Raw genomic sequence first — 17,407 nt, 5'->3', positions numbered from 1 at the left:
TTGTGTGGCTGGAGGCCTCTGTGTGTTGCGTCCTCCAAGGGGTGGGATTTCATACACCCGGGAAGCCCCTTCTTGCACTCCTGCTGGGTCTCACTTTAAGACTGCACAGGGCCTCTGCTTACACCTAGTGTGTCATCTAGCTACAGCAGGAGGTGCCATTCAGACTTCGGGTTTAAAAAAGAAAAATCACGGGACGTGAGGCTGTCTTCCTGCCCCTCAAACACCACTTCTTTGGTAAGCGATTCTTGGCTAAGGATGAGGCTGGCAGAAAGCCTTTCCCCGCCAGGAAAGAGCTGACCCCTCTCTAGCTCTGTCCTGGCCTGTTCCCATCAAGAGAGAGTTCCCATCAAGAGAGAGCATCAAGAGAGAGCACCATCAAGAGAGGCCAGAGAGACAGTACAGGGGCTCGCCTGCTGCCTTGCCCCTGGTAGAGCCCAGTGAACTGCACACGGTCCCCCGAAACACCACCAGGCTCGTCCCTGAGCACAGAGCCGGGAGTAAGCTTTAATCACGATCAGGATGGTTGCAACTCAGTTCCCAGTAAATAAAAACTGTCTTAAAAAGAGCCAGACCCCAAGGGGTTGGGGGAGCATTCACTCATACCTCACTCAAAGGAAAGGTGCGTGAGGGTCCCCGTCACTGACCTGCAATGGATAAGAACCCCTGGACGCAGCCTGGTGGCAGGTAGGCGAGGCCGGGCCTTTGTCCCCACGCCCTGCTTGGCCTTGTTCTTCTGGGACTGCCCTTGGAGCTGGTGCTACATATAATACTTAGCTTGGTGGCTAGATATAGGAGGAAGTGAGTTTTTAGTTTATAACACACACGTATATGTGTGTGTGTGCATATATTTACATATATACATATATATAATTTTTTTTTAATTGGAAGGGGTTGCTCTGGGGGCCTCTCCTGGTAATTCCTGGCCAGCAGGACTGGCATTTGAGTGCTAGGGCATGACCTGGGCCCCCTTGGCAATGCTCAGGGGCCGCCAGGGTTGTACCCAGTGATGCTCAGGGGATTGTGGGTCATCTGCATGCACGCCGTGCCTTAATCCCATCCTACCTCTGTGGCCCCTAACACACATCGCTAAATATTTTGTCGAGTGGGTGTTACAAAGGAAACTGTCTTGGTCTTGAACTAAATGTGAAGGGGCGGGGAAATGACCAGGAAGGGCAGGGGCACACACTGTGCTGCAGGGCCGGGCTCCATGCCAGGCACCCCCATGAGCATCACCAGGGCTGGCTCCCAAAACTATGTGAGATGGAATACAGAAACATGGTCAGGTAAGGCCTAGAGCCTGGGAAGAAAACGCCTTTGCCTTTCCTGGCTCCTATAGGCAGTTGTCAGTACCCAAATGTAGTTTTAGAAGAAAAATTCAATAAAGTGTATTTTCCTCTTAAACTCTTTCTGTACAGTTTTGCCAACTGATACTCATGTGAAGGCTCTTCAGTTAATATCACATTTCACATCATTCATTTGAACAAATATTATTTTGTAGGTATTGCAGAATTAACCAGTCTGGACCCCTCCTGAGATTCAAATTCTTTCTGGCTGTTTTTCTGTTATAAACAGCACTTCAGCAAACATCTCCCACATAGCAGAATAATTTTTACAAGTAACGGAGAGGGGTGAACTCCTAGCATGAAAATAGTAGCAGGTCAAAGGGTAGGTTCACATGTTCAATACTGATTCCAACAAATCACCTTCCCAAGAGACCCCCATGTGTGTATATGTCAGTGGCAGGTGAAGTACCCCTTGACTCACACCCTTACCAGTGCTCTCAGACTTAAAGCATTTGGATGACTTGTTGCATGTATTTCAGATCAGGGCCGGAATGATAGTAGGGGGGATATAGGGCATGTCTTGCATGTACCGATCCAGTTAAATTCTCAGAACCCCATGGTCTCCAGCATGACTGGGTGCAGCCCCAGAGGCACCCCAGCATCACAGGGGTCGCCCAGGTAATCTCCAGCACCCTGGCTAGTCCCTGGCATCAGGGGTCCTGCATCAACCACATCCTTGGGCCCTCAGTGTTTGGCTGAGAATCGCTGCCCCTGCCCTTAGAATCCAAGTGGGGTTGCGGGAATGTACACTGGTGGAGGGCTGGGTGTTGGCACATTGTATGAAACCCAATCACGAACAACTTTGTAACTGTATCATGGTGATTCCATGAACTCAAATTGGTGCTGGAGTGATCGTGCAGCAGGTAGGGTGTCTGTGGCTGACCTGGGTTTGATCCCTGGCACCCCATATGGTCCCTCAAGCCGCTCCAGGACTCATCCCTGAGTGCAGAGCGCAGAGTAAGTCCTGAGCACTACCAGGGGTGGCTCCAACAAACGAAACAAAACCAAACAAAACAAATCCATTTGGTATTTGAACTCTTTTCCTTGAGGCTTATTTCAGTTAATCATAGTACTTTTAAAATCACAGTCTGAAGAGAAATGATTTATAAGTAACCTGTTAATTTCCTTATCTCAAACAGGTTTAGACAAGTGATTTGGGGGGTGGGTGGGGAGGAGAGCAGGCAAGAATACAACCCGAACCAGGTGAAGTGTACACACGAGTTTACAGAAAAAGAATAACATGTTTGGGGGCTGGAGTGATAGCACAGCCGGTAGGGCATTTGCCTTGCATGTGGCTGACCCGGGTTCGATTCCCAGCATCCCATATGGTCCCCTGAGCACTGCCAGGAATAATTGCTGAGTGCAGAGCCAGGAGTAACCCCTGTGCATCACCAGGTGTGACTCAAAAAGAAAAAAAAAGAGAATAACATGTTTGGAAAGATCCATGGGCAGCCTTTGAGGCAGGGTCTAAACTAGGACAGTGAAAGATAAAATGAGCTTGCCCGGGACACCCACCTCAACAGTGGGTGGTTCTGGTGCAGAATCCAGCTCATAAAGCTGGTCCCATGGGGACCCTGAGACGGGGGAGCATCAGTGGGCCTTATTTACCTCACAGCAGGACAGTCATTGATTGCGATGGAATGAATTCCTACATATAAATGACTAACGTGACCTCGTGGCTATATAGAAGCAAAGATCACAAACCGTCTGTTTTCCTCAAGGCTGTTTCCCGGCGATGGTACTAGCGAAGGCGCAGCTGTGAAGGGCTGAGGGTGAAGAGTGACCCTCCTTCTGCCATGGGAGAGCTAGAACAGCCCTGCCAGAGAACAGTATTTTACAGGACAACTTGGGGATTCCTCCTCACCTTGACTTCTGGCAGAATGTGCTTCAGACATGGCTTTTGTTCCGGATGTCTGAGAGTAAACCGTGTCTAACAGATGAGCTCAGAGTGCCAAAGCCCAGGGCTTGTGTCTCCTGCTTAAATAGAATCTGTCCAAGGGGCAAGACAGTGCCCCGGGAAGGAGCCACCTGCCTGAGGGTGCCCTGGGGTAGACCAGCTTTTCCACTTGACCTATTAGAATTATTCGTCTTACTAGCTCCAAGCTTGCTGGCTGCCTCTCAGTTCTTCACCATGCCATTTACTTCCAGATTCTTTCAAACGACTGCCTGAGATGCTCTCAGTGTTACTTTGCCAAGGTTCCATTCACTTCTACTATCCCTCTGACTAGATGAGAAGATGAGATTTTTCTTTTCTTCTGTTTTTTTTTTTTTCTTTTTGGGTCATCCCAGGCAATGCATAGGGGTTACTCCTGGCTCTACACTCAGGAATTACGTCATTACCCCTGGCAGTGCTCAGGGGACCATATAGGATGCTGGGAATCGAACCTGGGTCGGCTGCATGCAAGTCAAACGCCCTCTCTGCTGTCCTATCGCTCTGTCCTTGAGATGAGATATTTCTATTGCAACATTACAATGGTAATTTAAAAAAACTGAGTGTGTGTATCTAAAACATTTCAATGTTGGGGGTCTGGTTGATAGTACAACCACTGGGGCATATTCCTAGCACATATCTGATGGAGGTTCAGTTGCTGGCACCGGGAGGACCCCCAAGCATCGCCAGGCACAGCCCTGGAGGCCTGGTGATTCTCAGCACTGCACACACTGGGCGGCTGGCCTGACTGGGTGTTGGGGTTCCAGGCCTCGCGAGCACCACTTGGGAGGCTCCTCGGAAAACAACGAAGGGTGAGAGGCAGCTGAGCAGGCTGGGTGCAGGCTTTGCACATCGCAGGCCCAGGTTCAATCCCCAGCACTGTGTGTTCCATTGCCAGGAACAACTCCTGAGCACAGAGCTGGGAGTAGCCTCCGTGCCCTACAGTTTATTTTTTATTTATTTTAATTTTTAAAAAACATTTTATTGATTGATTTGGTCATTTCTGGTTTTGTACTCAGGAATCCCTTCTGGTGGGTTCAGGGACTATATGGGACACCAGGGATTGAACCCAGGTCGGCTGCGTGCAAAGCAAGTGCCCTCCCCGCTGTACTATCACTCCGGCTGGCCCTGCAGTTTAAGGGGAGCCAAGGAACCAGTCCCAATGGCTCTGCAGCGTGAGGCCCCTGAATTCAACCCCTGGTCCAGGTGACTCCCATCACTGCTAAGGCAGCCCAGGTGGCCCCCAGCAGAGCACCAGTAAGCCAAGCACTCCCGGATGTGATTCCTGTACAAGAATGATGCCTCACGAGAACAAGGGACAACAAAGCATCTGGTAAGGGGCTAAATTTATCCAGACTCTCTCCTTGAACCATGCCGAGTTCCTTCTCCCTTGCCAGGCTGTGTATGCTGACAACATCTCACACTCGGCTGAAGTTTTTTTTTTTTTTGGTTTTTGGGTCACACCCGGTGATGCTCAGGAGTTACTCCTGGTTTTGCACTCAGGAATTACTCCTGGTGGTGCTCAGGGAACCATATTTGATACTAGGAATCAAACCCACGTCGGCCGTGTGCAAGGCAAACATCCTACTCTCTATGCTATTGCTCCAGCCCCCACACTGCTGAGTTTTATGGAGTTTTCAGTGCTCATCTGGAGGACACCGGCCATCAGAAAAGAGGCTCATCCTTGGCCTGGTGTCTCCTCCACGAGGGACTTCCCATCACTCGGGACTTCCAATCTTTCAGGTATTTTTTTTTTTCTCTCGTCTCTCCGTGGATGGTGTGGTTGTGCTGGTCTCACACACTCTTGGGGGGGGTGGTGCTTGCTGGACACTGGCTCGCTTTAGTGGCACCTCTGGCTAGGGTGCTCAGTGCTCACCACTGTTGTGTTTTCACACGTTTTCACATGTATGTGCAACTGGGGGTCACAGTCGTTAGTTGGGTGTTGGTGGGATCGCTGGTGAAAACTCGGCTTTCTCATTCCTGATACTGGTGACTTGGTTTTCTTTGGATGATCCAGCAAGACATTTGCCAATTTAGTTGCTCTTTTCAAAGAATAAACTTTTGACTTGGTGCTTCAATGTTTATCTTCGATTTAATGATTGATACCCATTGTTTCTTCCTTGTACATAGTTTGGGTCTATTTTGCTTTTTTCTAGTTTTTTTACTTTTATTAGTTTTTTTGGTGGGGGAGGGAGGGTTTGGACCATGCTAGGCAGTGCTCAGAAATCACTCCTGAGGATGCTAGGATAATATTTGGTGCTGGGGATCAAACCGGGTCTGCCTCATGCAAGGCAAGTGCCTCCCTCCTGTACAATCTTTCTGGATCCTGGCTATTCCCAATTTCTTTCCAAAGTAGCTGCTGTAGGGGTGGGGCTGGAGAGAAACCAGGGACATTGATGGTGGGAAATGTACGCTGGTGATGGGACGGGTGTTGGAATATTATATGACTGAAACCCAATCATGAACAACTTTGTAACTCTGTATCTCACTGTGAATAAAAAAAAAAATTAAAATTAAAAAGAGAATTAAAAATAGTTGCTGTAGGAGTGCCGTATACGTAAAATTTCATAGCCTACTTAGCATTATAATTGGTACCACTTCATGGAAAATGTAGGAGCCTAGAAAACGATGAGTCCTTTACCTTTGTTTTAGATAGCATATGATTCCATTGAGAGGGTGCAAAACACTGAATTCTTCACAGTACCACATTTTTCACCCCCAATAGGGCCAGAGATTGAACCAAAGACCTCACACAGGTAAGCTAAGTGCTCTGTTATTAAACTATATCCCTGACATATTTTGCCTTAAAAAACACACATATAAGGGCTGGAGCCATAGCACAGCGGGTAGGGTGCTTGCCTTGCATGCGGCAAACACGGCCGACCCGAGTTCAATTCCTCCGCCCCTCTCGGAGAGCCCGGCAAGCTACCGAGAGTATCTCGCCCGCACTGCAGAGCCTGGCAAGCTCCCTGTGACGTATTCGATATGCCAAACTCAGTAACAACAACGTCTCCAATGGAGACGTTACTGGGCCCGCTCGAACAAAATCGATGAACAACGGGAGGACAGTGATTGTGACTGTGATAAGGGTTATGGGATGGGGGAGAATCTTACGTGTTTAGATATTTACCTTTTGTTGCTCCTTCCTTTATTACATAGGTCCAAGTTTCCTTCTGGTCTCATTTCCTTCAGGATGGGGAGCTTCTCTTAGCATTTCTTAGACAGTCATCTGCTTGCAATGGATTCTTGGTTTTTCCTCCTCTGCGAACGGTCTTATTTCACCTTCCAGGTTGCTTCCCCAGTCTCCCCACTTGAATGTCTTGTTTCAGGTAGTTGCTTTTGTATTTTGCGGAGCTTTTAGTTGTCACCAGTTGGGAAGACAACACTGCTGTGACCAACTGGAATTTTAAAAAATGCATTTTTTAACCTTATCATTCCCATACCAAAACATATTACTAAATTAAACTTGTAAGTGTTCCTAGGAGTCCTTACACAGACATCTTTCCTGTAGCTTAGAAATACTCACTTCCAAATGCAAATAAGTACAGATGGTGGGAAATTCAAGAAATAAGTTCTTATCCAGATAAGCCCTATGATTGTTCTATTTCCTGTATTTTTTTATTTTTATTTTTTATTTTTGAATCACACCCAGCGATTTACTCCTGGCGGTGCTCGGTGGACCATATGAGATGCTGGGAATCGAACCCGGGTCGACTGCAAGCAAGGCAAACGCCTTCCCCACTGTGCTTTCGCTCCAGCCCCTCTGTTTCCTTTAAACTGCTGGTGGCACCTGTCTTGCCTTGCTCTACTGTTGATTAACACAGTTCAAGGCTGATTGGCTTCTGTTTTAGTGGAAATTTAAACCATAAACTGCAGCCCAGCAGTGATTCCTGGAGATTGAATCACTCAGGTCTCTTACAAGCAGGGCAGTTTGAGTTACATCCATGGCCCCTAACGATTACGATTTTGTTTGTTCTGGGACCATATCCAGTGGTGCTAGGGGCTTACTCCTGGACCTACGCTCAGGAATCACTCCTGAGGGGAGTTCAGGGGACCATTTTAGGTGCTGTGCTATGAAACTCAGGTTACCCTTGACCAAGATAAGCGCCTTACCCTTTGTACTACCTCTCCGTCCATCCAACTATTCCTTTTTTTTGAGTCACACCCGGTGATGCTCAGGGGTTACTCCTGGCGGTGCTCGGGGTACCATATGGAATGCCGGAGATAGAACCCAGGTCGCCCTACCTGCTGTGTTATCACCCCGCCCCCCCCCCAACTATCAACTATTTCTTAAAAAATGTGTACTGATCCTGGATCTTTCACTCCCCCCCGCAACCATTCCTTACATTCTCCTTTATCTACCCTGTAATACATTAGTTTTATTGTCTTGTTTTCCTCCTAGGCTAATATAATTCCATTAGGGCAAAGAGCTTTACCTGTTTGAGATCAGCTGACAATGCTTACATCTGCTATGGTGCCTAACATATGAGACACAGTAAATATTCAATGAAGTTATAAATCAGAGCTAAGCATACCTTGCTCGTAGTTACGACACACCTATATAATTTTAGTTTGGGGCCATACCTGGTGGTGCTTAGGGGACCATGTGGTGCCGGGGATTGAACTCCTGCATACCGAGTTTCTTTCCACTCTAATTCATCTTAATGCAGGGGAATTTAGTAGATGCTGGAAGAATACAAACTTTCTACTATTATACCCAAACTTCTGGGCCTGTTCTTGTGCTCTCGTTCTAGTCGCCGTCTTCTCTATTTCTGCATGCAGGTACCAAACAAGTTGGATGATCCCATCCGGATCGCTTTTAGAAGCAGGACCCCGTCTTTCTTTCTGGCTAACCCCACCTGGGAGGCACCATTGACAACTTGTGGAGAGGGAACTTCAATTAGGTCTTTTCACAAGCTACTATTCATAGGAGGGAGTAATGCAATTAACTACGGGATTTTTTTCCCATACTATAGAGTGAATGTTCTCCGAGTGTCAGTCAACCTGTGCTTAGATGGTTTCTGATCAGTCAGGTTTTGATTCAGCCTCTGCTGCTACTGCCCAACGCTGGCCTGAGCTCACCCCCTTGCCCGGGAAACGCTTTGCTTTCTCGTCTCAGCATACTGAGAACCAAGCATGCTAATGTGCATCTCCTGTTTTCCTTGGTTGATTATGTCTTAACTTCCAGTTCTTTCCAATATTTTCAGATGTTCCTAATACAGGAACTTCAGTGAATTAAGCAGCTGAGGAAATGGAATAATCATTATTAAAGGCTTTAAAGTTGGGTTTAACCTATATCAGTAGTTTGTCATATTTTTCAGTGTACCTTTCTGCTTTGGCATATGACAATCAACATGCTTTGTCACACTCATCTGTTGTAACAGAACATCTTGTAGGCTACAGGACAAACTCCGAATCAAAATCCTAAATAACAGGCTGGAGCGATAGTACAGCCGTTAGGGCGTCTGCCTTGCATGTGGCCGACCCGGGTTCAATTCCCGGCATCCCCCCATGTGGTCCCCCGGGCACCTCCAGGAGTTATTCCTTAGTGCAGAGTCAGGACTAACCCCTGAGCATCGCTGAGTATGACCCAAAAAGAAAAAAAAATCCTAAATATCAAATTTTAATGCCTAATGCTTAGAACAGAGACCTCCCTGCGATAGTTTTTTGGTTTGTTTTTGGTGGTGCTGCAGATTGAACTCAGGGGTCTCAGACATGGGAATTGTGACCTGTATCCTCAGTCCTTACTAAGATTGTCTGAACCTCAAAATCATATACCCAGAAGCTATATATTTTACTTCATTGTTATGCTAATGGGCTGGAGCGATAGCACAGTGGGTAAGGCCTTGCATGCAGCCGACATGCAGCCGACAAGGCCAACCCGAGTTCAATTCCTTCGACCCTCTCGGAGAGCCTGGCAAGCCACCGAGAGTATCTTGCCCGCACGGCAGAGCCTGGCAAGCTCCCCGTGACGTATATTTGATATGCCAAGCACAGTAATAACAAGTCTCACAATGGAGACGTTACTGGGCCCGCTCAAGCAAATCGATGAATAACGGGAGGGCCGTGACACTAATGAAATTATTCTAGTAAAAGCAGAATATGGGAGGGGGATCATTAAAAATATTTAGCCAAGGGGCCAGAGTGATAGCACAGTGGAGAGGCTATTTGCTTTGCATGCAGCCAATCTGAATTCGATCCCTGGCATCCCATATGGTCCCCAGAGCACCTCCAGGAGTCATTTCTGAGCACAGAGCCAGGAGTAAGCCCTGAGCATCACCAGGTGTGACCCAAAAAGGCAAAAAAAAAAAATCATAAAAAAAAATTTAGCCAAAATGTATTCTCCCTAATATGAATGGTGTCTACCAATTCTCCTTAGTATTATGTTTTGACTGGCCAGTTGGGGGCTGTGGGAGTGTGAGTGTGAGTGTGTGCATGTGTGTGTGTGTTCACACCCACGCACATGTCTTTTACTATCACTGAGGGCAGAAAGATGCCTTTCAAACAGTGCAAATCTTTGGATCTGCCGAAGAACCTGGAAGACAGTGTTACCTGAAAATCTTGAATCACTCTTCTTGGAGCAAGGCCATGAGGCATAATTTCAGGAGGGCAGCTTTCTCTCTGAATTACAAACTGGTGAACCTACAATGGAAACTTCCTGCTACAATAACACAGCAAGGCGATGTGATGAACACTTTTATTTACAAATATAATTAAAAGCTCTGACAGTTATCATGCTCTTCCTTGAAACCTGAAAAATGTTTTTTTTAAAGTGCATGCAAAAGAAGTAAAGCCTTTTTTTTTTCATCATTTTTTATTGTAAGAAAATACACAGTTTGAAAGTGTGAATAATGCAATATTTATGAGCAAGATATGGGACTTAGGGAAGGAAAGGGAAATAAAGAAAAAAGATCAAGATGATCTGATTGAGAGACAGTGTTGAACTCCAAATACTGAATTGGAAAAGGAGGGAGGTGGGGAGGAACAGGAGGAGGAAGTAAAAAAATTTGATCAGAGAAACAGTTAAAATACAATATGAAAATAAGTAATACCTCTCCTTAAATTCCTTCTATACACAAAATACACGATTTGCCAAAGCCCAATTTGTGCTACTGGGATTCTGTGAGCTCCTTAAGTGTATTCACATCCTCTGCAACAGCAGAAAATGATTATGATACAATCAGAATATGCTGAAGACAAGATAAACTCTTGCCAGCAGGTTCTTAAAAATCACAAGATCTCTTCACCCCACCCACCCCCCTTCCCCAAAAAAGTAATAATATGTCACCACTGATATGTACATCACAATTAGTTTCTGTAAAATGTATCAAATTTTCAATCTTTAATAAAACTTTGTTTTTTTTTAATTCCTGATGAATAAATACCAAAAAAATAAAATAAAATAAAATAATGCAGCAGCTAGTTAAGGTGTAAGGCTGCGGATATTGTGTCTCTCTCCCCCTTGGCATTTATTATTATTATTATTATTATTTTTATTTTTTTGCTTTACTTTCACAGATTGGTGGTAATGAGTGATTGCTTAAAGCAATATGCATCCACTTTTGTTGTTGTTGCTGTTGGTTTATTGGTTCTGTTAAACTTTCTCCAAAGTTTCCACTGAAACATTTTGAATCACGTTAATACTGTGACGTGTACTATGGATAGAAGAGATAGCCAGTTTTGGCCAGCACTGAAAATTGACACGGGGGAGGAAGGGGGCCCCTGATGGAGTAAGAATAAACAGGCACTAATCCGACACGATGTCAGTAAGAGTAAGAGAGAGAGAGAGTGAGAGAACGCCCGTTAAAATGGGGAATGTGGTTTTGCAGGGTCGGAATTTTTTTTCGGTTTTCTTTTCCTTCTTTTTTTTTCTTTTTTTTTTTTGTAAATGGCAAAAAAATTTAATCTCATCTATAGTCCTCCTTAGGAAAATCTAATGTAACCAAATTCCCAAATCCCATTCTGAGGCTCTCCATGTCAAAAGTTTCAATCTCTCGCTCTTGCCTTTCCAACAGGTACTTGATTCTCTCGCTGCGTTCCTTCTGAAGGGCAGCCAGCTCCTCTTCAATCTGAAAGAAGCACAGGGAGCGGTTCTTATTGGGAAGGAGCGCCCGGCAGGCCCCCGCACGACACACGAGAACCTGGGAACTTTTAGGCCGAGGGAGGCGGACCAACCCTGTGATCAACGTCTTGTAGCTCACCCACTGGTTTCAGATTTGCTCACGAGGATAAGAATATTTGGGGCTACCTGGGGCCGCCGCTACTATTCCAGCAGGCCCAGCAGCTGGGCGGATCTAGGTCAGGGCCCTGTCTCAGCCGTGACAGCTTAGGTGATGCCAGAGACACAATTAGACCGTGCTGCTCTCCCAGAGACAGCCAGTGGCCCCTGGTTCCTCAGCAATCTCGTTCTTAGAAGAGGAGCCGGGAAAACGGTCTCCTGCTCTGATCTCAAGGAACTACAGAAGAAAAGCACCGATCACTGGGTAAGCGAATAAGTGCTGCAGAGCTTTGAGATGCTTTATGAAATCTTTCCTACTTCAGATTCCTCAGCAATCTCCAGCGCGATGAATATTTCAATTCAGATGACATTTATCACGCATGGCAATATCAGGCTCTCTTCGGTTTAATTTTTTTTTTTTTAAAGAGAGCTGCTGGTGATTTCTTTTGGTTTAGGAAAGAACTGGAAATAAAAGTGGAGCCTGCATCTGGCTTCCTCCTGCTATGCCACTGGCTTGCACTAACACGTGTCTTCTGCCCTACTCTGTCATTTTCCTGGCGGTGAGGCAGACCGTGTCTGAGCAGAGGAACGGAAAGCTTGCCTAGATGTGATATATTTGCTAGATGCAAGCTCTTTAACCATTCTGCGTCTCTGCATCCCGCCTGTCTGAGTAGAGCTCCCTCTCCGGGGTTATAAGAATTATACAAGGGCTTATAAGAAGACAAAGACAGTAAGCGGGACGGCTGGACAATGCCTGGTGTTCCCCGGCTCTGCCCATTCCTCCACCCGGCTGTATGGGACCGAGAGATGACACTTCGTACCTTCTGCTCGAGATGTGCTCTGCGCAGAGACACTCTCTGCTCTAGTTTCTGGAGCTCACGTTCATGTTGTGCCTCTGTCTGCATCTTGATTTTGCTCTGGTAGGCATTGAGCAGCTCCATTTCCTGCTGGAGCTGTAGCCTCAAGGCCTGGCATTCTGCTTCTTGAGCCTCATCTAGCCGTAACTGCGGGCACAGAAGACACTCACTGTAATTCATTCCCAATCACAGCACTGGGGAACTAGGGAAGATGCTTTCTTGTTTGGACGGAAACAGAAAACAAAACAGATCCCCTGGGTACCTTCGGTTAGGGAGCAAGCCAGCACAATTTCCCCAACACTCTACACAGCTCTAAAGACACGTGCTTTTTGGGTCACACCTGGCGACGCACAGGGGTTACTCCTGGCTTGCACTCAGGAATCACTCCTGGCGGTGCTCTGGGGACCATATGGGATGCTGGGAATCGAACCTGGGTCGGCCACATGCAAGGCAAATGCCCTACCCGCTGTGCTATTACTCCAGCCCCTAGAGACATGTGCTTTTGTTTAAAAAAGACAATCTGAAGAAAATCTGGGTTTCTTAAAACCAATATAATGAGTCAAGGAGACTTAACATAATAGCAAATAAACCTGTAGGCTTTTAAGGCAGATTCGGCTAAATGTGAATTTGAGCCCCAGTTTTCACTTAGGTGCATCACCCTGGTACATTAGTTAATCTCTACAAGTCTCATTTTTTTTTTTTACTCTCAAGAAAATACCAATAATAATTCTTAGCAATAGCACAGTGAGTAGGGCGTTTGCCTTGCACGCAGCCGACACGGCCAACCCGAGTTCGATTTCTCTGCTCCTCTCGGAGAGCCCGGCAAGCTACCAAGAGTATCTCGCCCGCACGCAGAGCCTGGCAAACTACCCGATATGCCGAACACAATAACAACAAGTCTCACAATGGAGACGTCACTGGGTCCGCTCAAGCAAATTGATGAATCATGGGAAGACAATGACAGTGACAGTGACAGTGACTGCCTAGCACTAATGTGAGGATTAAAGAAATCCCATAAAAAAAAATCCTAGGCATAGTTCTTGATGTACACCACGTGTTCAATAATAGTAGTTACAATTTTGGCTTGGACAAATTCTATACTAGAGATCTTTCACGTTGAAAACATCATAGAGTTAAAATTGGATAAGCTTAGATCTCAAAAATATATGTAATTTCTGGAAAACTTGAGGAATAAGCCATTGTACTATCACTTTTGTTATCATCCTGGCATGTGACCCCTCCCGGCACCCTTTTTGGGTTGACTGTACACATTATCTGGCTGGTCAGCAGGATCAAAGGCTGTTAAAAGTCAAGTAGTCCAGGGGCTGGAGCGATAGCACAGTGGGTAGGGCATTTGCCTTGCACGCTGCCGACCCGGGTTTGATTCCCAGCATCCCACATGGTCCCCTGAGCACCGCCAGGAGTAATTCCTGAGTGCATGATCCATGAGTAACCCCTGTGCATCGCCGGGTGTGACCCAAAAAGCAAATTAAAAAAAAAAAGTCAAGTAGTCCACATCATCCCCACCCGACCCCCGCAAAGGCAGCCCTGGGCTCTGCAGAGAGCACAATGCTTGGAGCACCTGCTGTGTAGGGGTGTGTTCCTGCGTTCAAGCGCTGGGTGCGCCATGTGCTGTGCCTGACCCAGGTGGCTCTGTCCTCAGTGCTGGGATTTCTACGCACATTGCAGTGCCACAAAAAAAGGGGTGCAACCCCTGGCAAGCGCTGCAATTAAAAAGGATGAGCAGGTGGTGGAGCAATAGCAGAGGAGGGAGGGTGTTTGCCTTGCATGCGGCCGACCTGGGTTCGATTCCCAGCATTCCATAAGATCTCCTGAGCACCATCAGGAGTGATTCCCGAGTGCAGAGCCAGGAGGAACCCCTGAGCATTGCCGGGAGTGACCCAAAAAGCAAAAAAAAAAGAAAAGTGATCATGGCCAGAAAGTGTGGCCCCTGGTGACCATTTGTGTGCATGCCATAGTGACCCCTGGTGAGTGCACAATTATCGTTTGCGTACCCCAATTCAGACTGCAAGCTATGGAGCACACGTGCTGCAACACAAATGAACCCTGGTGGGCAGCGTGGCAAAGTGTGGGAGCACTGCAACCCAATGAGCACCCCAGTTAAAATCTGCGAGTGCTGCGGCCAGCTGTGAGTGTGACTTCCTGTCACCATAACACCAGCAACAAGAAGGGAAGTCGGGGTGGTAAAATATTCCTTAAAAAGGCAGACATATGAATCTTTTTGCGGGTAGGGCCCACACTCGGTGGTGCTCAGGGATCACTTCTGGTGGTGCCAAGAGGACCATATGCGCTGCTGAGGATCAAACCAGCGTCCACTGCAAGCAGGGCAAGTGCCTTAACCCCTGTACTGTAGTTCTGCCTCCATCAGTATGAATCTTTTTTTTTTTTTGCTTTTTGGGTCTCACCAGGTAATGCTCAGGGGTTACTCCTGGCTTTGCACTCAGGAATTCTCCAGGTGGTGCTCGGGGGACCATATAGGAGCTGGGAATTGAACCCGGGTCGGCCGCATGCAAGGCAAATGCCCTCCCCGCTGTGCTATCACTCCAGCCCCAATCTTACTCTTTTTTTTTTTGCTTTTTGGGTCACACCCGGCAATGCACAGGTGTTACTCCTGGCTCTGCACTCAGGAGTTACTCCTGGCGGTGCTCAGGGGACCATATGGGATGCTGGGAATCAAACCCGGGTCGGCCGCGTGCAAGGCAAATGCCCTACCCGCTGTGCTATCTCTCCAGCCCCCCAATATTACTCTTAAGGGACACATTCTGGTTTAAAGCAGTGAAGTTCAGATTCTAAGGGAGGCTGGTAAGGTTTCTCTTACGACTCTATAGTACCTGCACTTTGTATGTTTATCAATATCTGATTCTGTGTGGGGAATCGGCCAAGCAGCAAAAAGGAAGTTCACAACTTTGCAACGATTAGGACTGTTTAGGGATGATAATCCTCCAGTTTGTTCCAGGCTCGATTCTGTCTAGATTCAGCCGACCCTTACCTAGGCAAGAACTAAGATCAGAATTCTTCAGTGAGACAGTTTCATCTGTCCTGGGCTGATCTGCAGATTACCAAACAGTCTGGTGGTTTTCACCCTTTCTGACATTTGAGAGCCAGACTGTTCCATGGGTCAGCAGATGAAAAATCGCCAGTTTCAGGGTCTGGACAGGTAGTGCAGGGGCGAAGGACTTGCCTGCCCTGCAGGTGGTTGACCCTGGTCCCGTTCCCAGCACCGCATCTGCTCCCCCAAACACCACTAGTGCGATTCACAAGCACAGAGCAGGGGTAAGCTCTGAGCACCACGGTGTGTGGCCCCCCAAAACCAAAACCAACAAAACAAAGTATGCCCCACTCTAAAGATCATTTTTCAAAGATAACTGTTCTCCATCTTATGCTTCTTTACCTACAATGTATACATAATGTGGGGAAGTCAGCAATTTGTGACAATGATCTCAGTATCTTGAACGCAAAGTGACTTTTTGAAATCCTATCAGATTATTAAAAGCCTTTGAGCTTCCTACTTTTTTCCCTGCTGACATTATGGCAGTAGGGGTGTTGTTGAAACACTGTGTCTCTGAAACTCTATTATCAACAGCAATGTAAATCACAGTGCCTAAATAAAATTGAGAGAAAAAATAACCTCTAGTATCTTTAAAAATACACTTGGTGAAATATAAACTATCACATGAACATGAAAGAAAGAATGTTATAAAAATTTCCAAAATGCTTTCTAATAATTATTACCAGCTTTCACTAAAACCCACGAAAGAGAACACCTCTCTTCTAATTTCCCAGTGGGAAACTGAAGGGATGAGATGCAAGATATAAAAAACAGCCCATCTCTTCCCAAGCTCAGAGTATGCGCTGCTGAAGTGAGCACTGCAGTGAACGATCTAAAGGAGAGGCCTTATAGAGGATGCCGAAGGGTAACTGGCTCCAAGCGAAACTGGCATCAATTCCTTCTTCATGAGTCCCTTATAAATACAGGCTCTGAAAATCAGTTCTTTGCTACTTATCTGCATTAACTGCTATTGCCCTGATTTGTCTGTTTGATTTATGATTTATGATTTGCCTGTTTTGGGGCCATACCAAGAAGGTGAGCAGCTCATCCTACGGCCGGTATACTAGACCATCAAACATCTTCCTCTCCTCACCCGACCTTCTGTGTAATAGGAATAACTGTCTTAGCCCGTACCAGTTCTGAAGCCAATCAGGCAGAGAACATTCTAGTAGCTGCTGGTATTCGTCACTCAAAAGCTGCATATGCCAAATTCGTTAAAAAGTTTTAAGGGGGCTGGAGAGATAGTCCAGGAGGTAAGGCACTTGGCTTGCATGTGGCTTTTTGGTTGTGACCTGATTTGATCCCTGGCACTGTATATGGTCTCCTGAGCACTGCCAGGGGTCACTCCTGAGCAGCTAAGAATAGCCCCTGAGCACTGTGGGATGTGATCCCAGAATCAAAACAAAAAGAGTTTTAGCGGGTCAGTCAGTGTAAGGGGCGAAGGCACTGGCTTTGTACCCACAGACCCCAGTTTGAATCACGGGCACCACATGTAATGAATGCTGCCAAGGGATCACACAGAGGGAGGAGCAATCCCTGACCACTCCAGAGTGTTGGTCTCCCATAACCTCCCCTACCCCCCCCCAAATAAAAACTGTTATAAAAGTGGAGGTGAAGGTCATGTCTATTACATAAAGTGGGTCAATCTGAAGCAAAAAAAAAAAAGCAGCATAATGTAGTAGTGGATAAGCTTATAGGCCTTACGGTCCTTGAAAATGCTAGCACCACCAATGATTAGCTTTATGATTTGTCTGTTTTGGGCCATACTCAGTGATGCTCAGGGATCACTCCTGGCAGGCCCAGGGTACCATGTGGAGTGCCAGGGATGGAAGTTGGGCCAGCCACGTCAAGGTAAGTGCCCTATCCAATGTACCATTGCTCCAGCCTGGCTCTCTGACCCTTTAAGTTGGGAACCGGCACATTATGGCCCAAGGCCCCTACCCAGGCTGCTGTCTGTTTTTATGTTTTATTTTGGGGGGTTGGGGGGTA

At 46.7% G+C, this 17,407-nt stretch overlaps 1 protein-coding gene across 2 annotated transcripts in view; it reads right to left on the bottom strand.

Moving 5' to 3' along the window:
* Positions 1 to 9,953: 9,953 nt before the first annotated feature.
* The window catches only part of TAOK3 (TAO kinase 3), a 214,109-nt gene continuing 206,655 nt past the window's right edge, over positions 9,954 to 17,407 (bottom strand). For both annotated transcript variants that reach the window (XM_056131022.1, XM_056131023.1), the window contains 2 exons: positions 12,313 to 12,495; positions 9,954 to 11,342 (listed from right to left, as the gene is read on the bottom strand). In XM_056131022.1, coding sequence (XP_055986997.1) covers positions 11,181 to 11,342; positions 12,313 to 12,495 — 345 coding nt within the window. In that variant the 3' untranslated portion in view covers positions 9,954 to 11,180. The remainder of the gene's footprint in view (positions 11,343 to 12,312; positions 12,496 to 17,407) is intronic.

The sequence above is a fragment of the Sorex fumeus genome, unplaced genomic scaffold, assembly GCF_029834395.1.
Source record: "Sorex fumeus unplaced genomic scaffold, SorFum_2.1 ptg000083l, whole genome shotgun sequence".
Lineage (NCBI taxonomy): Eukaryota > Metazoa > Chordata > Mammalia > Eulipotyphla > Soricidae > Sorex > Sorex fumeus.
This window is presented reverse-complemented; position numbering and strand designations above follow the sequence as displayed.